The sequence below is a fragment of the Podarcis raffonei genome, chromosome 14, assembly GCF_027172205.1.
Source record: "Podarcis raffonei isolate rPodRaf1 chromosome 14, rPodRaf1.pri, whole genome shotgun sequence".
In the NCBI taxonomy this organism is placed as follows: Eukaryota; Metazoa; Chordata; class Lepidosauria; order Squamata; family Lacertidae; genus Podarcis; species Podarcis raffonei.
This window is the reverse complement of record NC_070615.1, coordinates 21,008,032-21,029,684: the sequence shown is the minus strand read 5'-3', so window position 1 is coordinate 21,029,684 and position 21,653 is coordinate 21,008,032. Positions and strand designations below refer to the sequence as shown.

Genomic DNA, 21,653 nt, shown 5'->3' with positions numbered 1-21,653 from the left:
ACAGTGGACTGGCCCCCTGCTGAAAAAATTTGCTGATCCCTGGCTCTAAACCTCTTTTAAAGCCATCCAAGTTGGTAGCCATCATTGCCTCCTGTGGGATTGAATTCCATAGTATAACTATGCACTGTGTGAAGACATACTTTCTTTTGCCTGTCCTGAATTCTATCAACATTCACCTTCCTGGTTATAGTGATAATCAAAGAGCTTGTGGTTCCCTCCTTGTCTTTCCACCGGCAGATGACAACTTGCTTATTCCGACAGGTTTTGGGGAAGTGGCTGTTTTGAAGGAAAGGGCTGTTGCTGTGATGTTTCACTGTAATTATTTTTATGTTTTAAGTCAGGGGTCAGCAACCTTTTTCAGCCATGGGCTGGTCCACCATCCCTCAGACCATGTGGCGGGCCAGACTATATTTTTGGAGAAAATATGAACAAATTCCTATGCCCCACAAATAACCCAGAGATGCATTTTAAATAAAAGGACACATTCTACTCTTGTGAAAACATGCTGATTCCCGGACCATCCGCAGGCCAGACTGAGAAGGCAATTGGGCTGCATCCGGCCCCCGGGCCTTACGTTGCCTACCCGTTTTAAGTGATATTGTGTGTTTGTAATAGATAGATAGATAGATAGATAGATAGATAGATAGATAGATAGATATGATTAAATTGTCATCCCCCCCTTTGCTTTTAGCTTTTTCTATTTTATCTGTAAACCGCCTTGAGTCCCTGTCAGGGAATTATTAAACACATATACTGCTGCTGCCACTACTAATACTACTAACAAATAGCTGGCATCTCTGCTACCTCCCACTCTCCATCCCACCAGCCACAGACAGTCCAGAAGGGATCCCAGCTGCAACTCTTGGGGAGGGGCAGACTCCCCTGTGCTGTCCCCAACTGCATTATTAACAAGTAGTCTCCACTGTAATCCCTAGTAATGTAAGCAAATACCTTGGACTACCCAGGCAGCAGATTTGCTGAGTAAGGAGATGTCAATTTACACAGCCAAGCTATACGATTAAGCTCCCTGACCCTGCAAGTTCAGCATTCTTCCCTTATGAAGTGGAGAGAGAAAGAGAGGATGGCTCCACTGGGGATAATTCAATACCAGCTCTCAGGTTGCTTAAGAACCCCAAGTAATCAGAACGACTAAGGTAGAGGATGAGCAACCAGCAACCTGAGCTGCCAAGTTCTGCCCTCATCCCTCTTGCCAACTTATTGATGTGTGTGAGTGGGTAGGTGTATAGGAAGAGATGGTTATAGCCATGGAACTTGCCAGAAGTCAATTGTGGGAAGCTGAGGAGGTGGGGCCTTAGTTCACCACCCTCTTAACTTCTCAAAGTGTCCCTGAGAGTGTCCCCAGAGTGCTGACCAAGTAACTAAAGGAAGCAGCAGCAATACAAAACATATTCTTTTTTCCCCTTTCTTTTGAAAAATGGAATCTGTGCAATTGCACAACCTTCTGAGTTTATCATAATTTTTAATATTTTTACATTTTTAAAAAACTTAATGCCATTTTCATAAAACAACACAATAAACTTTTGGCTATTTGAGCCTAAGATTTCCCTCCTCCCCGGCTCAACCTTCTAAGTTTTTACATTTACAAACAGGGCTTCCCTTGGAGACTGGAGAAACTCCACTTGGTTTAAAATACAGAACCTACATTGCTGTCTGGGGCTGGGTTTGTGGAACACTTCTTGCCAGTTTTAAAACGACTATGCTGGTGCCGCCTGATTTGTTTCCAAGCAACATTCAACATGCTAATCTTAACATTCAAAGCTCTAAGCTATTTGACTACCTCCTTCCACATGAACCTGCCTAGGTATTAAGGTCTTCTTTTAAAGCTCTTCTCTAGATAACCCTACCTTCAAATACGAGGCAGATGATGCCAAGAATATGTCTTTCTCTGGCATGGCTCCCTGGATCTCTAATATTCATCCCCAAGAAAGCTCACCTGGTGCCAAGATGTCTTTTTCAGTTCCAGGTTTTGCCAACTATTTTATATCTGGGAGCTATTATTTTTAATCTTGGTTACTGTATTTTAAAATGATGCTTTATATTTTTATTTAATAGTGTTTATTGTGTTTTTATATCTTCCACGCGAACATGAGGTTGTGTTCTCTGCCCACTTGGATGCTATACTCTCATAATAATTTATTTGGAGCCCAAGTACTGTATTCGTAACAGAGATGGCTAAACTGGTTCCCTGGGGGTGGGGGGCCGGGCTGTGAAGCATTTTTATCTGGCCCTCATCTGCCCTACCAAGATGTAACCAATTTCACACTGAAATTTAAGCACATGCCTCTGCTCCAGTTTGTTAATAGTGCTGGGAATTGTAGCTCTGTTAAGGGTAAACTGCAGTTCCCAAGATTCTTTCAGGGTAACCATGTGCTTTAAATATGTGATTTGACCAAAGTACGGTGGGGCAGAGATTGCCTACAGTTTCACTTTCAGAAGTTTTCCACAGTTGGATGAGAAAGAAATATCTCACATACTATGGGATAGACCCTAATGTTATAAGGGAAGAGGTGTAGCTCAGTGGCTGAGCATCTATTTTGTACACAAAAGGTCCCAGCTTCCATTCTTGGCATCTCCAAATAGGGCTAAGAGAGACCTTGGAGAGTCACTGTCAGCCACTGAAACTAGATGGACCATTTGTCTGACTTGGTAGAAGGCTACTTCTATGTTCCTCTCTCATAAGAACATAAGAGCCACCTGAATGAGGCCAATTCCCATTTAGTTCAGAATCCTGTTGTCACAATGGCCAACCAGATGCTACTTTGACATCTCTAGACAGTAAGCAGCCTATAACTGGAAATATACAAATAAGGGAAGTCTGAAAAGCAGGACCTAGGCAGATCAGCACTCGCCTTACTTGAGATTCCCAGCAACAGGCATATGGAGGCATGCTGCCTCCGTTGTTGGAGACAGACCACAGACATCATGGCACAAGGCTCATCCACTGAACTCCACACTGAATAGATATTTGAACAGAAACAGCAACCTTCACACCACCCTGGCTCTAACTGCCCTCCACAGGAGTTGTGTTACACTTGCAGCCCTGGACCACTGAAGTTGTTCACCTATAAATTATGCTATTTAGTGTTGTTGCTTAATAAGAAGCCAAAGGTATTGGGGAGTGGGGAGTTGTTTAAAAATGGTGTGCCTTTTTATTAGATTCTTAAATGATTTAGCATGGTGTAAGGGAATTTCATATGGGCATCCAAGATGGTTGAAAGCTCCACAGCCTATAAACTGAATTCGTGATACATCGAGCACAAGCTGTCATCAAAAAATGCACTCGTTAATATTTCAACAGATACTTCCTAATATGGGATAATAGAGGTTTCATTACATTGCATTCTATTTTTAGTATGTGCAGCCTTTGGCCATAACAATGGGTTTTTCAAGCCAAGTTAAACCTACAGGAAAAAAAATAACATGGTGGAGAGAGAATCATTAAAAATACACTGGGTGGAGAGGACTTAATGCTGGAATAACATGTGGTCACAATTAATAAGTGTTTGGGGAAATGGCCCACAGCTGATACCTGAATATGTATACCTGGACCCTTGGATGAGGGTGGAGCAGGGAGATGGAATACTAAACCTTATCTGGAAATTTCAAATTTTTGTTTTTTAATTTCAAACTTTCTGGCACTATGTTGGAAATGCAGTTATAGGCTTACAAATTTAGAGGTAAAAGTCCTTTGGGCAATCTTAGATTCATTGCTGGATCATTCGTGCAATGCTGCAATGCACTCTACGTGGGGCTGCCCTTGAAGATGACTTGGAAACTTCCATTGGTTCAAATTGTGGTGACCAGATTACTGGCTGGGATTCTGTTTAGATCTCACATAACCCGTTTTGAACTGGTTGCCAGTTCATTTCCAGGCTCAGTTCAAGGTGCTCACATTAATGTTTAAAGCCCTAAATGACTTTGGCCTTCCATACCTAAAAAACTGCCTAGTTCCCTACAGACTGGGAAGGCAAAAGACAAAGAGCCCAGCAACAGTTGGAGTCAGAGTCAATGACATGCAAAGCCAGCTGATTCTAGTTTTTCCTCAATGAGTTCTAGATTAGCAACACTGAGATGGAGGAGGAAGCTGAAAGGCAGTGGCACCTCCTTCATTGGATATAAGTAAGAAGGCAATAGGTGAGGCTGGCTGGGGGCTGGCTAATGGCAGGCTGAGGTTAGTGGAGAAGGGCCTTGTTGGTCCTAATGGGCCAGCCTTGAAGAACATGATCAATCTAGAACATATCAAACATACATACACTGTGCACTACAGGAGAAGAGCGGTAATGAAAAATTATTTCACTACTACTGATCTTCTCACAGATATTACAGGTTCTCAAAGAATTACAAGGTTCCCAAGGAAAAAAAGATCCTAGCTCAGACACATGCATTGTTTGCATTTATATTTGCTTGTGCAGAAAGAAGTGTGTTAAAAATAAAGTTAGCCCACTTCTTAAAAATAGTTTACTCTGTTGTAATAAATTCCTACCTCTCCTTGGAGTATGACTCGAGGCTTTAAATGAAGAATGTGTTTCAGTTGAGCCAAATTTTAGGCAGTTCCACATTTAAGAGTAATTTATGAGCTTGGTGTCATGAGCATTAAATTATCACTTTTCCTCAGAAGATGATCTGCCTTGTTTCGCACTCTTGAGCCGCATTTTATAAGAAGGCCTTTCTAGGTAATGGGACTTTAAATCACCGTCTGAGACCTTTGGAACAGACCTTAAGAAAGGCACGTCAGATTTCCTAGAGAAAACACCACATTTATAGCTAATTTAAGAAGGCATGCCTTTCTTTTAGTGTCTCATATCTACACTTACTTAAACAAGAATGTCATCCTTGGCCCCAGTAAATACCTGAGATATTCTTTTCTCCCATAAATGTAACATAACTTGTATAGCTGTTTCAGAACCCACAAATTAGAGTCTTTTTTAACATAAATCAATCAGTTTATGCCAGAGCTATTTTTAACATTTAATGGTCCCCAACCAGATTTTTCTGCAAAGTGATAGAATCCATTTGCAAGATTACCACTTTTTGGTCACTTCCGTTATCTACAAAAGAATTGCAAGCAAATTAACGTTCCTTTCCAGCAATATAAATGCACACAGAACTATGGTTTGTACATCAAATTCTCAACTCCATAAACTACAATTCTGCCAGAGCTGGAAAAATAAGACTCAAGCTGTTTATGCCTAGTTATGAAGAAGATATTTGAAATGCATTGGGTTCAATATACATATTTCTCTGCAAAGCTTCCTCCCCCTTTTTTATCTCCTGTATTTTATGTCTTCCCATCTAGTAATACATTTCAAAATATAACATCACAATGCACACACCACTCCTTTAGTCACACATGCTTATCTTGTAAACATTGTAATCACAACATTGTAATATTGTCATCACAAGGAAGTAGATACAAGACCAAGATAAATTTTGCTGGTCATCAAAGCTCTTTCAACAGTCTACCCTAAAATACTTGAGATTTTTTTCCAGGTTCCCCCTCATACAAATATACACATTAATTTTCATAACATGAAAAGCATGTCCTTACATATATTTTTCAGCTTCTGCTCTGAATAACTTAAGTTTGTGCCTAAATGTGACAGCCTAAATACCATGTTCTGGAACCAAAGGTCTCTTATGAATCCTGGCCAACTCCTGCCTGCACTGATGGGTGCCATTCTAAATGAGGCCTTTGATTCTCCTAAGAACCTTTGGGAAAGTGCTCCAAGATCACCTGGTCCCCAAACCATGTCATAAGGAATAGGTTCTTTTGTGTGTCACAGCAGATTAGGGTTTCCCCACCCTCTCCCCTCTTAGGCACAAAAACGTTAATCCAAACAAGACAGGAGTCAATTAGGTCATTAACACACTAAGCCTATTAGAAGCCATGACATCACATCTTTCTTGAAGCAAAAGGGAGAAAAAGCAATCATGGTTTTTTTAAAAACACACAGACACACACAAATAAGAAAAGGGCTTAAGGGCAATTCATGAAATTTAAGATTCACTAGGCTAGTTGGAAAAGAGTTAGTTAGAAGATACTGTAACTATTGCACTTAACTAGGTATGCGTAGAGAACTCCTGTCCAGAATATTTTTGTAAATCCAAATATTTCTGCCTCTACTGTTTAAATTTCAAAGAGAAATTAAGTTCTTAGTCTCTCTTCAAAATTTCACTTTCACTGAAATTGTGTGGCAATTATTTTTATTTATTTATTACATTTATCAGTTGCTTTATACAAAACAAAAAGTATAAAACACAATGCATAATAGCACTTAGGGGTAACCAGAAATAGATTTGGGGGGTGGGGTGGCGGCCTGTGAGCACAACTCTGCTCTGGCGCTCACAACCCCTTGCTCAACAGCAGCTGAGATAGAATCATGTTATAAAACTCGTATGCCTTTCACACTTTGCTCCAGTCAGTATATCTTGGGATTCCAGTAAAACACAAAGCAGATGTCACAAGCTTAAAGTCTGTGCCCTCTCTTATAGTTTCTTTTGCTCCACAGCCATGCAGGTTATATCCCCCAGGGAGGCAGGCCGCTGGAAGTCAAGGCTCTGCCCGTCTTCATAAGAATCAAGTCTTTTGCTAAAACAATGTTTTTCATAGCTTAGCCAACACAGCACAGCTCACTTGGAACTGATCAGGGTCCTGATCTGCATTGCTTACAGGAAGGAGTGTGCAGAAAATGTAATTAGCCTTATTGGCATTTTTGCTTACTTCAGAATTTTGCAGATGTTTTGCTCCAAATTTTCAGCCACGCTTCACTCTCTAAGTTCCCATTAAGTGTCACATACCTAGATTGTGTGAATATGTACTTTCTTTTATCTGGCCTGAATCTTCAAATATTCAGCTTCCCTGGATGTCTACAAGTTTTAGTGGGGGAAGAGAAAAACTTTCCTCTACTTACTTTCTCCATGCTATGCATAATTTTATAGACTTCTACCATGTTACCGCCTACTTTCCTTTTCTCAAAACTAAGAAGTCCAAAAGGCTGCAACTGTTCCTCATAGGGGAGTCACTCAATCCCATTGATCCTTTCAGTTGCCTTTTTCTGAACCTTTTCCAACTCTGCAAACATACAAGCAAGCAAGCAAGCAAACGAACAGGTGTGCAAGGCCAACTCTAGCTGCGGCAACCACCACTGCTCCAAGGAGGCCACTCATTCACACATCGACTTCCAATAACCCACCTGCTACAACTCTGCAGGGCTCAACTGGGATCTCCGACTTGCCGGGATGTGCTGATCTGATGGCCCGTTTGTGCCTGATGAAGTGCTCTTTCCCATGAAACGAGGTCTCAGAAGTGTTCACTGGTTGTATCTGCACCTGTTCTGATCCAATCTGGATATAGCCAACCTGTTCACCACAAAAACAAAACAAAAAAGACATTGGAATCACATTGACCAAGAATATCCAATAACTTGGCAGCCGGGGTGTGTGTGTGGAAATATCCACTCCATTAGGCAAAAAAGGAAAAAAGATGTTTAAACATTACTACTATATGTTTACGAGCTCACTGGGCTAAGTCTTATCACCACATCACACTTAGAGCTCTAGCAAAAATTTTAGCAGACCACCATTGCGTGCTCAGGCATACATCAAACTTTTAAAAGGGAAATGTTCATCTCCTTTTTTTTACTGTTACAGCTGTATGCAAGACCCACCAGATGGGTACAGACTGAGAATAAGGCCAGATATTTCAAGGGGGAGGGGTTGTTTTTAAGAGAGAGTTCTATACCAGCTAGGCAGCCACCCAAATAAGTTCTCTGCACGTACATATGACTGCTGGGATGTGGAACAGCTGACTGCATTAATCTGATTTACAATCTACATTACATATGTGTTATAAATTACACAGGCCACACACACACAACACGCTAGTCTTTGTCTTCACTTATACCAGGGCAGTCTCACTGACATACTTTAACTATATAGCTTCATAGGAAGATTACAAACTAAAATAAGAGAACTGCTCACATTTCTTTTTAACGTTTTCAGGAGAATTCAGCCAAGGCAAGAAGAAGATTGCTGAATTTTACTAGTGAGGATGAAGTTCATAAATCAGCTTGGTCTTTCTCCTCTCTTGATTTGCATTCTAGGGTGCTTTCGGTACACTAATAACAGAAGCACAGTTCCAGTGTGGGCTCTCTACTTTGGAAGTGGCTGAAGAGGAAAGCTAATATTTGGGGCATCACTATATCACAATAAATGAAAAAGAACATACCAAGAGCTTTGCTGGATTAGGCCAAAGGTCCATCTAGTCCAACACCTTTGTTCTCACAGTGGCCAACCAAATGCCTATGGGATTAGAGCAGGGTTTTCCAAACATGGGTCTCCAGCTGGTTTTGGACTACAATTCCCATCATCCCTAACCATTGGTCCGGCTACCTAGCAATGATGGGAGTTGTAGTCCAAAACCAGCAGGAGACCCAATTTGGGGAAACTCTGGATTAGAGCTATCAATAGCCTTATCCTCCATTATTTTGTCTAATCTGGCAAACAATTTAAGAAGAGCCCTGGCATCCTCCTCTATATTGCAGGGCTGTTGTACTCTGGCCCTGCTTATGGGCTTCCCATGGCCATCTGGCTGGGCACCATGAAAACAGGATGCTGGATTAGATGGGCCATTGGGCCAAGCCAATTGGGCTAATCTTCTGTTCTTAAGACAGGCTCATCATCCCCTCCCTTGAAAACCAAACTGGTACCAGGTACAAAAAAACAAACTTCAAATGAGCCCCAGGAGAGCCCTCGTGTTTCCCCACTTACTATGGGATCACACATCCTCCCCACCCCAGTCAGTGAAACATTTTGACTGAATGTTAGAAAGATCTGGCTGAATGAGAAATCTTGGCCTGCTTTAGATCAGACAAATCCAGCCAGGTACCTCATTTGAAAAGGCCTGCACATCTGTGACCCAGCAGCCCTACACAGCCTACCCAGGCCTCAATAAGCCCCCTGTTCTTGATGCCTGATTGGGCATCCAAAAACCAGGGGAGCAGCTGGGCATATGGAGGCCCATCCACACCTGCAGAGCTGCGTTCAGGTTGCCATAGAATCATAGAATTGTAGGGTCGGAAGGGACCCTGAGGATCATCTAGTCCAGGAATATTCAGCTGTCCCATATGGGGATTGAACCTGCAACCTTGCCATTATCAGCACCATGCTCTAACCAACTGAGCTATCCAGTGTTGGTGGATCACATGTTGTTCAGGGCTGTTCTATCCGTTCAAAGGAGAACCACCCTGTGGGCTCCCGTGCAGTGAGCTAGAATGAGCTGAACAGCCCTGAAGTGCATTGCAATGCATTTGAGGAGCTGTTTATGTCAACTGATAGCATTTTGCATCACTTAACTAGAATATTCCTTATGGAAGAGTTAAAAGCAGGGATGTCGGAGAATTCCAATAGAAACAGAAACAGGAAATTGCCGATGTTCGCTTATTCGTCCTGTGTCCAGAACGGAAATGAATCGGCACAGAAATGTCATTTTTCTCAATCCAGAATTGTTGATGCTCGTCTTCCAACATGCTGGTTTCAACTTACATTGATTCTGGAGCCTGCCGTCTACAAGTGTGGGTGTGGTTACCTGATACAACCCTTGATTTAGTTATCCATGCCTTCTCCTTCCTGAGCTAGCCCCAGGTGAATGAAGAAGGAAGCCGTGATTGTGATCTTGATATACGCCCACCCACAACCACATCAAGCAGGTGATAATACACACCTCACCATTATCAGGACCACCTACATCTGTTTTCAAATGGACACAATGGGGGGTTATGCAGAATCAATCTACAGTGAGCTGTTATTTTCAGAAAGAAACCCGTTTTCTCAAGAAGATCGTGTGTAGACTACATAGAGAAAACATGGACCCAGTCTCCATTATAGATTATAGAATAAAATGTTGCATCTTGCAGTCTATGTCTGCAAACAGTAAGTAATTGCTTACATTTTATTCCCACCCCCTTGCATCGTTTTTCCTTTGCACTGAAATGTGATTGTTTATGTAAATTATATAGCGTATTTTTCGCTCTATAAGATGCACCAGACCATAAGACACACCTAGTTTTTGGAGGAGGAAACCAAGAAAAAAAATATTCTGAATCCCAGAAGCCAGAACAGCAAGAGGGATCACTGGGCAGCGATCCCTCTTGCTGTTCTGACTTTAGCGATAGCTGCACAGCCTGCATTCGCTCCATAAGACGCACACACATTTCCCCTTACTTTTTAGGAGAGAAAAAGTGCATCTTATAGAGCGAAAAATACGGTACGTTTTATAAATTTGTCACAGCAGACAGCAACACAACTAATGCACCTTTGGGTGGAAGATAAACTGCATTGGGATGGAAACAGCACAACATAGAATGGAAAGCACTGCTTTCTTACATCCTTAGTTAAAAGACTATCACATCACACTTACCGGGGAGGCCTTTCATAGCATGGGAATATGGGGCATCGTTGCACAGGTGGACTTCTTAGCTCTGCCACCATTAAATATCTAGGAATGGGTAACAGCATTGGGCTGTGCTTTTCAAGACTGTTGGCCGCTCACAAGGACTGACTATGTTTCCCTCTGGTACAAATGCACATCAGGGAGGAGACTAGACTAGAACTAACAAACTGGAAGAAGTTCAGAGGAGGTCAATGAAGATGGTCCATGGTAAAGGAATCACAAACTACTAGCAGCAGCAGCAGCGGATGGTGCCTGCTGAGACAGGTGGGGCCAAGGAAATGGTAACTAAGGATAGATGGAGCAGGGAATCACAGTGGTCGGGGACAACAAATTATAGCTTTCCCCTCATTCTCCTCCTTTGCAAACGACATTAAGGATATCAATTATTTCCATCTGTAATGTAAAGAAATCCAGCAATGAAAATACTAATTGAAATACAAGGCTGCAATACCATGTGGGCTTATTTAGGAGTAAGCCCCACTGAACTCAGCAGAAACTACTTCTAAGTAGACCTACATAGGATTGCTCTGCATTCATCATCCACCACCTGCCTCTCTTGCACACATGTACACACACACACACACAAGCTCCAACCAGACAGAGAAGAAAGTTGTCATTGCCTGTAGAAAGAGTAGTGCCCCAGTTTCCCAGAGCAAAATGCCTTCCTTGCCTACTTGGAAAAGTTGAAGGAACTATGTATGTTCACCCAGGGAAAACAGAGGTGGGAAATAATATCCCTCTTCTAATACCTGAAGGACTCTCACCCAAAACAGGGCAAAAGTTAGTTCTCTGCTGCCCCATAGGACAGGACTGGATCTCCTGGACGTAAGTTAGAGATGGAACACGAGTAGAAGTTTCCTGGCAGTAAGAATGGTTTATCTTTGGAACAAATTGCATAGAGAGGTGGTGGCAATTCGCATTAAGAAACAACCTCCCATTGGCACCAACAGGAACATCAGAACACAAAAGCCTGCAGGATCAGGCCAACAGCCTATCTAGTCAAGCATCCTCTTCTCTCAGTGCCTCACAGCTCCCTGCTCCCCCTCCTGTCCACATCATCAAGGCAACCATAGTTACTGCTCCCCACTGAACATCTGGATAGGTCTTCCCAGCATCAGCAGCTGGGCATAGTTAGAGGATCATGTTCTCTGTGCCTCCATCCCATGTGTTTGGTAGTGCTTTTCAGGATATGTAGTTTTTGCCGCAATGTGTTCTCTGCCAACAATGATGCAGTTAGCAGGGCTGGAAGAGGACCAACAATAGGAGAGGGTCCATGTTCCTATCTGTTGTGGTTAGTTTACTGCTGAGCCCATGTTATTTTACTTACGCATGGCACACAGATGTCACGGACGCAACTGCTGTTCACGAACAACCCTTGGTTTTGTTCTTCCACAGATGGAATTCGCGTTAAAAGTTATGCTGCCTGGCTTTTAGGAGATAGAGGGCTTGCAAGCAACCTGCTCATCATCACCGCAGAGCTATTTCAGCTTCGGATTGTGGTACACAGTGAACATCGCTGTCACGGCAGGAATTGGGACAATACCATGCTCTGCCCAACTTTCCAAAATGGAAAGTGCCTTGGTAGGCCATTGCTCACAGGGGTTTCCAGTGGTAGAACCAAGTGCTTTGATTATATACTGGCTCCTGGCATCTCCAGCTGATGTGATCTCAGCCAGCAGGCTTGGGGAAGACCTCTGCTTGAGGCCCCGGAAGAAGACTGTCACTCAGAGTTAACAACACTGATCTGACTCCGTGTAAAGCAGCTGCACATGTTTCAGATGCTGGGGGAAATAGTTCAAAAGAAGAACTATCTCAAAGCGAAATGTACAAAGGATTGCTCAACAGCTGCTTCCCACTCTGTAACCCACCCAGCGCTTGGATTGCATGGGGGAGAGGCAGCCCCCTACCTTCTTCTAACACTCCCCTTAGCTCTTGCTATCACCTCCTAAAACAGTAGTTGTGATATGACTCCCCTAGTGGTCTCTCCACTATGTCTTTCTGCGCCTGGTTGATGAGGGCAGTCTGGTGTCTGCACTGTTTTGTTTACTCAAGAGGTTATCCCAGACCCACCCATGTTATGGCCCAAGGGAGGATCTCTCTTTAAGTAGCTGCCCCCCCCCAAGCTGCAATGCACTTTTGTTTGGTCAGTTAATCCCTCCTGCCAAAGCAAGAGTCTTGATTTGACACCCCGCGAGGGTCCCCACTACCTTAGAGTCCAGGGAACTGGCTGCGGAAGCTTCCCAGACAAGTGGAACAGTATACCTGTTTTAAGATTTGATTGATTATCTGAAGAAATGTCAGGATCCAGAAGAATCTCAACTCCTAGGCAAAAAAGTTATTGATCTCCTTGCAAGGGGAGAAGGTTGTCGTGGTGGTGGTTTGGTCCTAACTCAAATCGGTATAGCGATTCTTCCAATTTCAGCTGTATACCTTTGTGGTGCTGCTCATGTTATAGGGGATACAAAAGGGAACTGCACCTCTTAACTTTGTGTGGCAACACCCTTAGTTTGCCAATTTTAATTACAAGGTAAAACAGGGGCAAGGGTGTTAGGGCGTCCGGATTGTAGATTTCAGGAGCTTCCTAAATTCCCTCCACAATTCAGAGTCTGTCAACCTAACCACAAGTCCTATTCGCAGGATACATTTAAAGAGGTCTGTTACCACTTTAAGCAGTCATCGCTTCCCCCAAGGAAACATGGGAGCTGTAATTTGTTAAGGGTGCTGAAAGTTGGTCCCCTCCCAAAGCTACAATTCCCAGGGTTCCCTGAGAAGCAGGACTGATTGTTAAACCACTCTGGGAATTGTAGCACTAGGGGGCAAACGGGTTTCCTAACAACTCTCAGCACCCTTAAACTACAGTGCCCAGAATTCGTTGCGGGGGGGGACGACATGACTGTTTAAAGTGGTACCATAGCATTTTAAATGCCTGGTGTGGATGTGGACCATGTCTACTCAGAAGTAAGTCCCACTGGATTCAAGGAGCTTACTTCCAAGTAAGTGAGGTCGGGACATATTCCCCAACTGCCAGCAGAGTGTTATTAATTCCCCTTTCTACCACCATCACTTCTCAAGCAATAAAAGTTGCCTCTACAAATGAATTCCCGTTTTTAGTTTATATTTTTACATGGCTTTTCCTCCCCTGTTCCGTTCGTACACTTTTCAGATGGCTTCAGAGCCTTAAGAGCTTGGTAATTTATGAATGAGATTAACAAAGTGTGCTTTGCAGCAAGGGACAGGTGGGTGGAGAACCCTGTCAGCGTTTCACGAGGGGGGAGCAGCATTCACATTTTCAAGCTCCAAGAAACCTTTGCTGGTGCTCAGCTCCAGCTTCCAACATCAATCACAAAAGACGCTGGTATCCCATTATCTGGATGCAGGTGCTCACCTGAGGCACAGGGCTTGCCCCTCCTTCCTTAAGGACTGTCTACAGCACAGCTGCCCAAACTAAGCACCCCCCTGCTCCGCCCATTCCTGCCCTGAGGGGCAACGCCTGCATTAGGTGGGGAGGCGGGAGGGAAGGGGCGGGGTGGCGAGGACAGGCTGTGAAGAATTCCAGCCTCATCGGCATTCCTACAGAGCCACAGAAACATCGCAGAAAGTTAACAGGCGAGACCCACAATGCGACTAGACCAGCCTTTCTCAACCTGTGGGTCCCCAGATGTTGTTGAACTACAACTCCCATCACCCCTAGCTAGCAAGGCCAGAGCTCAGGGATGATGGGAGTTGTAGTCCAACAACATCTGGGGAGCCACAGGTTGAGAACCGCTGGACTAGACCGATTGGAAGACTGGGAGGCCAAGCTGAGCCCCATAGAATCATACAGTTAGTAGGGATCCTGGAAGTCCAACCTCCTACGCAGTTGTCCCATAGAGGGATCCAGTCCTAAAACAGAATCAGAGTTGGAAGGATCATCTAGTCCAACCCCCTTGCCATGCAGCTGTCCCATACGGGGATTGAACCTACAACCTTGGCATTGTCAGCACTACACTTTAACCAACTGAGCTATCAATGCTTGTTCATCACTCAGGGCTAAGCAGGGTGACAAGATGCAAAAGGGGCCAGAGCTCCTGCAAACTGGAGATTCTTTTTTTTTTAAGCCTGCAATTTTAGAATGCTGCCCCCTACTGGTTTACAAGGTGTGCTCCTGGAGCACCCTGCCCTTCAGAAATGAAGCCAGGATTCCCTCTGCAATTCAATCCATAAGGGCAGATCTTTAAGCAGAAGCTGGTCTGCCCTCTTTGCCAGCAACCCAAAGGAGCGTCAGAGGAATAGTTTAGCATAGAGTTTCCCAAACGCTGGGCCAGAGGCGACTAGTGAGCCATGGTGCCATGACCCATCTAGTCCCCTGGCCGTGTGGGGCTAATGGTTGCATTAATGTCAGCACTCCTCATATGGCGAGTCAAGATGGCTGAGGGTCAGATAAATTTGGGGGAAGGGGGGTAGACCTCCTTTCTCAAAGGGGAAAAGACCTGAGGAGGTGTTAAGGGAAATTAGAGACAACAAAAGTTATTGAAAATTAATAATAACAATAATAATAATAATAATAATAATAATAATAATAATAATAATAATAAAAAAACAACAACTGGAAGGACAGATCGTGAAGCTCAGGCTCCAATACTCTGGCCACCTCATGAGAAGAGAAGACTCCCTGGAAAAGACCCTGATGCTGGGAAAGATGGAGGGCACAAGGAGAAGGGGACAACAGAGGACGAGATGGTTGGATAGTGTTCTCGAAGCTACCAGCATGAGTCTGACCAAACTGCGGGAGGCAGTGGAAGACAGAAGTGCCTGGCATGCTCTGGTCCATGGGGTCACGAAGAGTCGGACACGACTAAACAACAACAAATAAAACAACAACTGAGAATAGAAAGGAACAGGGTAAGAGAGAGTAACTGCAGCAAAAGGAAGTGAATGTAAGTGTGCTTTACTTTGAGCCTCTAGATCAGCAAACTCATCTTACAATATCCCCAGGATGAGCAACATTTGTTTTGAAATACAGGCAAGATAGACTACAGAACTCCTTGCCACATGAAAAACACTGTGGCAAAGAATTTAGCAATGACCAGAGGCTGATTAGGGATCAATAGAAAACCATGTCAGTAACAGCCACCTAATTAAGCCAGACGCTACCTCCCGCCTCCACCATTTTGAGACTGGTAGGCCTCAGAAATTGTCAGCCCTCTTAAGTAGGCCCCGGGGTAAAACATTAAGAGCACCTCCTGTTCCAGGGCATGCACTCCAGGCACTGTCCAAAGAGGACTGAGCCTACGCAGCAGCCACAAAATGCTGCCTGAAGGTTGGAGTGGGGAAATGGAAAACATGATGGCTAAATGGAATGGAGTACCTAAGAAAAGGGAATGGCTGGCTGGCTGTAATTCTGATATCAGAAGCAGGCCAGACTGCTACAATTTTCTTCCACTTGTCAGTACGAAACTGACAGCGTAACCTTTAACTAACTGAAAATCGTAAGGGAACGGACACAGGTTTGCAACGCTGTTCTCTAGCCTGACCGGGCTCCCCACTTTCTAGGTACAGGGGACCCACCCGCCTTCTCACATTCCTGTCTCTCGACTCCCTTAACTCCATGCCCCACCCAACACACTCTTCCACAGGCTCTTCTCCCCCAAACAACGGCCTCCCGCAACACCAGACTGCGCCCATCGAGGGCAAATTCGCCCAGAGACAAGTACCAGCCCGCCGCAGGCACTGAGGGAAGCGAAGGAGTCTGCGCTGCGGTTGAGCACGTGCCCTGTGTAGAAGCAGAGGCGATCCAAGTCCACACGGCGGCTGCTTCGGCCCACGCCAATTTCCTCCACGGAGAAACCCGGTGCCAAAAACTGCCCATTTCGGCGAAGGTTCAAGTAGATGTCAGAGCCTGGGTCGGAGCCCAGCCCGGCGGGGAGGCGGACGATCAGCACCTCGGCCTCTTCTTCAGGCTGCAGAGGCACAGAGCGTCGCCTCCTACGCTCCTCAGAGTGGATCCCTCTGACCTGCAGGGAAGGGATCTTGTCAAGAGGCACCTGCTCCGGGATGATCATCACACCCAGGTCCGCATTGACTGCAAAAAGACGCAGAGGGAGAGAAGAAAGGGGGTTGAGAGAGCATTAGCAGCCATCAGCAATACAGGACAGAGAACCCAACTCCCAGGTAGAAGGTTATACAGTGGTACCTCGGGTTAAGAACTAAATTTGTTCTGGAGGTCCGTTCTTAACCTGAAACTGTTCTTAACCTGAAGCACCACTTTAGCTAATGGGGCCTCCTGCTGCTGCTGCACCACTGCCCTGCGATTTCTGTTCTCATCCTGAAGCAAAGTTCTTAACCCGAGGTACTATTTCTGGGTTAGCGGAGTCTGTAACCTGAAGCGTCTGTAACCTGAGGTACCACTGTATTCACTGTTAGTCGTAAGAACGCAAGGAGATACCTGCTTGGGGCTGCCACCCCATGAAATCTACGCAGTCAGGTTGGTGGCTTGAGATACAGCATCTGCATGGGTCAAATGGTGAGGCCAGGCTGCAGGCCAGATGTTTCCCACCCCTGTCTTAATTAAAACCACAACCTCACCAGAGCCAAACCTATTTTCAGAACCTTATTCGCAATGCTAGAACCTGGCAGTCTTACACTGGAGTCTGTAAGAAGAGGGCACCTCTGCACATATGCAGAGCGAATCCCCTCTCCAACAACATGCAACCCCCTTTGGTACATTGTGACTGAGAAGGCAGAGCTCTCTGGTCAGAAGTTGAAAATGCTGGACATTTATTATTATTATTATTTGCCCAGCATTACTGCTTTTTAAAGGACGCGGGTGGCGCTGTGGTCTAAACCACTGAGTCTAGGGCTTACCGATCAGAAGGTTGGCAGTTTGAATCCCCGCAACAGAGTGAGCTGTTGCTCAGTCCCAGCTCCTGCCAACCTAGCAGTTCGAAAGCACGTCAAAGTGCAAGTAGATAAATAGGGATTGCTCCGGCAGGAAGGTAAATGGCGTTTCCGTGCGCTGCTCTGGTTCGCCAGAAGCGGCTTAGTAATGATGGCCACATGACCTGGAAGCTGTACGCCGGTTCCCTCGGCCAATAAAGCGAGATGAGCACCGCAACCCCAGAGTCGGCCACGACTGGACCTAATGGTCAGGGGTCCCTTTACCTTTACTACTTTTTAAAACTGATCTTTTTTTATACTTGTCAGACTTTTGATGATGCTTTGTCAGAATTACACAACCTCTCTACGTGTTAGAGGATGGACACACTATATTTCTTTTTTTAAATCAGACATAGTAGGATTCAGATTTAGGTTCAGGTCACATCCTTCCTACTTCTCCCCCTTTGTTCCTAATCCTCCTTTGTTCCCCACAGGTGTGTGGGGAAGGAGGAGGAGGAGGAGGTCAACTGGGGTTACTCTGGCAACTGTTAATAGCGACGGAAAGCACTCTGCATATGCTCAAAAGCACATAGGAATGAACAAAGGAAGCTGCCATACTCTCTGCCCATCCATTTCAGTTCTGCTCTGACTGTCTGGGCCTCTCCAGGGTCTTGGGCAAATATTTCTCCCTCGTCATCAACTCTCTGAACCGCTTTTCTTTAAATGGAAGATGTGAAGGATTGAATCTGTGAGCATCTGTGTGCAGTGCATTTATTTATTACATTTATATCCCATCTTTTTCTCCAAGGAGCTCCAGGTGGCATACCACAAGGATTATGTAGTCCAAGCCCCTGCATTGCAGGCATATGCAGCTGTCCCATAGCAGGATCGAACCTGCAACCTTGGCGTTATCAGCACCATGCTCTATCCAACTGAGCTACCTAAATTCCCTTGGTTCATACACATTCTGCTGCACTTCTGGGTCAGGCTAAGGATTGTCTCGCCAGCATTCTGTTACATACTCATTGATGCTGAAACACAAGAGCCCTGCTGGGCCATGCCAAAGGTCTATCTAGCCAAGGGTTTCCCAAACTTGGGTCTCCAGCCGGTTTTGAACTACGATTCCCATCATCCCTGACCACTGGTCCCGCTAGCTAAGGATGATGGGAGTTGGGCCTCCAGCTGTAGTTAGACCACAAGTCTGGCAAACTTGTACCTAGCCCAACATCTTGTTCTCACGGTGGCCAACCAGATGCTTGTGGGATGCTCAAAAGCGAGACCTGAGAGCGGCGGCACTCTCCCTGCTTGCAAATCCCAGCAACCAGTATTGACGCAATCCTGTGAGCTAGATGGACCAATGGAACAAGTGTACTAGGTCTTTGCCATGGGACTTTCGGTTGCCTCTCAGAACATAAACAGAGCCCAGGCTGGATCAGGCCAAAGTCCCACCTAGCCCAGCATCCTGTTCTCACCGTAGTCACCCATGTGCCTATAGAAAGTCTGCAAGCAAGACCAGAATGCAACAATTCCCCCCCCAACCTTGTGATTCTCAGCACCAGTATCAAGAGACATACAGACTAGAGCACTCATCACACAACTAGCAGTCACAGGTAGACTTATCCTCCATGGATCTGCCAGCCTTCCCTTCTTTATTTGACCCCAGCATCTTGACACTCAGAATTTAGACTGCCTTTGAAGCTCCGTTTACTAGGGAAGCTTGGATAGCTCACTTGGTTACAATGTACGTCAAGGTTGCAGGTTTGATCCCTGTATGGGACAACTGCACATTCCTGCATTGCAGGGGATTGGATTAGAAGGGTCCCTTCCAACTCTACGATTCTATAGTTCTGCCTATCGTAAGGATGGAAGACGAGTCTGCTGCTGGATGAGGGCAGTGGCTCGCCTTGCCAAGCATCCCATTATCCCAGTGGCAAGCCAGATGCTTACAGGAGGCGCACAAGCAGCAGGACCCGAGTACAACAGCTCTTTACCCTCCTGCGGTTTCCAGCAACTGGGATTCAGAAGCATAATGCCTTCGGCCATCAGGGTCAGTAGCCATTGACACATCACCTTCCATTTAACTTGTCACATATCCTCTCCCTACATCCCATGCACTGCCCATTTAGCAGTTTAAGAAATAAATGAGATATATTCCCAGATCAAATGCCCTGGAAGTTCTGAGCCAGCTGCAGGCAGAGAAGAGAAGAGAGAGAGGTGATGGTTCTTTTTAATTTTATTTGCCGCCAGTAGCTACAACTTTTCTTTTAGTTGTGCAGCATAAAGGGAAAAGTGGGGGAGGGAGATAAAGAACCGAACAACGCCAGAGTTTTCTTGCATCGTTCAAGAAAAGTATTTTAGATATTACACACACACACACACACAAGGAGAGGGAAGGAGGGAGAGTGTGGAGGGGGTACTCACATTTCACCAAACCTATTAAAAAAGAAGAGAGAGGGGAGAGAGAGGGGGGGTGAGGTTTGCAAGAAGACCAGCCAGGAATAAAGAATATACAAGTCTGGAAACAGATACATCCTTTTGGATAAGGAAAACTGGGACCAGAGCCATATAACGGAAGGGAGGGTGGAAAAGAGAGAGAAGTAAACGAACATGCCATTTGGCTTTGCAAACTTTTGCATCTTGTTAAGGGGACGGGGGAAGGATGCAACAAATATGGGGCTTCCCCGAAATGATTGTATCTCGAAGGGTTGGTGTGCGTTTTGAAAATGCATGCAATTTGCAGTCTAGTCCGCCAACCCCCCCCCCAAAAAAAAACTTCCCTTCCCCGCGCCCGCTTCCAAAATGTCAAATCCAGGGAGACGACAGAAGGCAGAAGATTGAAGTGGGGAGAAAATCCGCAGAGTCACCCCTACCTGAATGGGTGCCCGGTCCGCAGAGCACCAGTAGCAGCCGCAACAGAAGGGGAGATATAAGAGACAGGAAGGAGCCGTCAAACATTTTATTGTAGCCGAGGGGCCTCCGCAACTGGGCTCTGCGGTGCAGGGAGAAGAGGAGGAGGAGGAAGGCGAAGAAGGGCCGTTGATGGCGGCAGCAGCGGCAGCAGCAGCAGCGGAATCCCGAATTGCAGCGAAGCCCTCCCAGACTTTGGAAAAATTAATTAGCGCTACAAACTCAACGTGGTTTACAGAAAGGGAGGAAAGGGGGGAGGGAGAAGCGGGGGGGAGAGAGGGAGAGAGCATCTCCTCCCTTCTCCACTCGCAGGTGCTGATTGGAGCTTAACCTCCCAGAGCTACACCTCCTGCCCACTGATTGGTCGTCGGAATTAACACACTCGGGTAAATAGCGAGGTTGTAAAAGGAGAAGCGGTACACGTGGGTTGCGGGCGAAGGGGAAGCGCCGCCGCCAGGTGGCGCTACAGAGGCGGGTGCCGGTTGGTTGGTTTTGCAACCTGGTGGGTTCAGGTGCGCTTGGGTCAGAGGCGCTGCCATCCCAGGCTCTCCTACCAGGTTGACCTGCAGAAGTTCAGCAGGAGACGTTTTACTTGGCTTGGAGATCAGGTGCCTGGAAAAAAGGGGTTTCCCCTTCTGCGTTTCTGTGCGTTGGGCTGGCTGCTGTTTAAAGGCACAGCCACAGGAGCGGCCCAAAAAAGTTGGCAACCCCTATGGCCATGGTAGCTAGCTGTTGAAAGTACAGTACAGGACCAGGAAAGGCTGAGGGGAGTTGAAGTACAGTTGATGGATTCCTTTTTACAGTTATTTATTTTACATACAAAAGCCTGTCTCAAAGCACAAGCAGATTGGGTGTTGTCGTTTTTAACGGTAGACAAGAAGGAATGTCAACAAGTGTGTGGTTTGTCACACGAGAGAGAAGCTGTACCTGCAGAAAATTCTCTCTAATAAAAAATTCTCTCTAATAAAAGCCCTGCAGCCCTGCCATCCTCCTTTTGCCTCCAGTCACCTTGCCAGAATGATTGTTTCAACTGGAAAGAGGTCAAAGCAGAGCCTTTTGGGAAACACTTCTGTGACCAAGAAACACTCTGAGGCTGGGGACTTGGAGGGAGTCTGCAACTGCTCAAAGTTTGCTTGCCTATGTACAATATTTATTTGCATCCTGCTTTCAGAGGTGTCTGGTGCCCATTTGTACTGGTAGGGCAGAAGGCAGGGAGTCCAGCAGTAGGTGGCGCCAGAGCCAATGACAGGAAGAGCCACCCAACTCTCTGGCTGCCAGTTTGCTTCTGGGAACAACTCTTCAGAAACCATGCTATGCCCACAGAGGTTGACTCAGTCCTCAAATTATGGACAGGTAGGAGGACACTTAACGGCTCAGACCCAGGATACCTGAGGAACTGCTGGAGGGCACCAGGTTGGGG

General features: G+C 45.6%; 1 protein-coding gene across 2 annotated transcripts in view; it reads right to left on the bottom strand.

The window, feature by feature from the left end:
• Positions 1-20,554, bottom strand: part of ADAMTS17 (ADAM metallopeptidase with thrombospondin type 1 motif 17) — a 174,230-nt gene extending 153,676 nt beyond the window's left edge. For both annotated transcript variants that reach the window (XM_053364884.1, XM_053364885.1), the window contains exons 1-3: positions 20,197-20,554; positions 16,165-16,532; positions 7,215-7,380 (exon numbers count right to left, since the gene is read on the bottom strand). In XM_053364884.1, coding sequence (XP_053220859.1) covers positions 7,215-7,380; positions 16,165-16,532; positions 20,197-20,281 — 619 coding nt within the window. In that variant the 5' untranslated portion in view covers positions 20,282-20,554. The remainder of the gene's footprint in view (positions 1-7,214; positions 7,381-16,164; positions 16,533-20,196) is intronic.
• Positions 20,555-21,653: the final 1,099 nt, after the last annotated feature.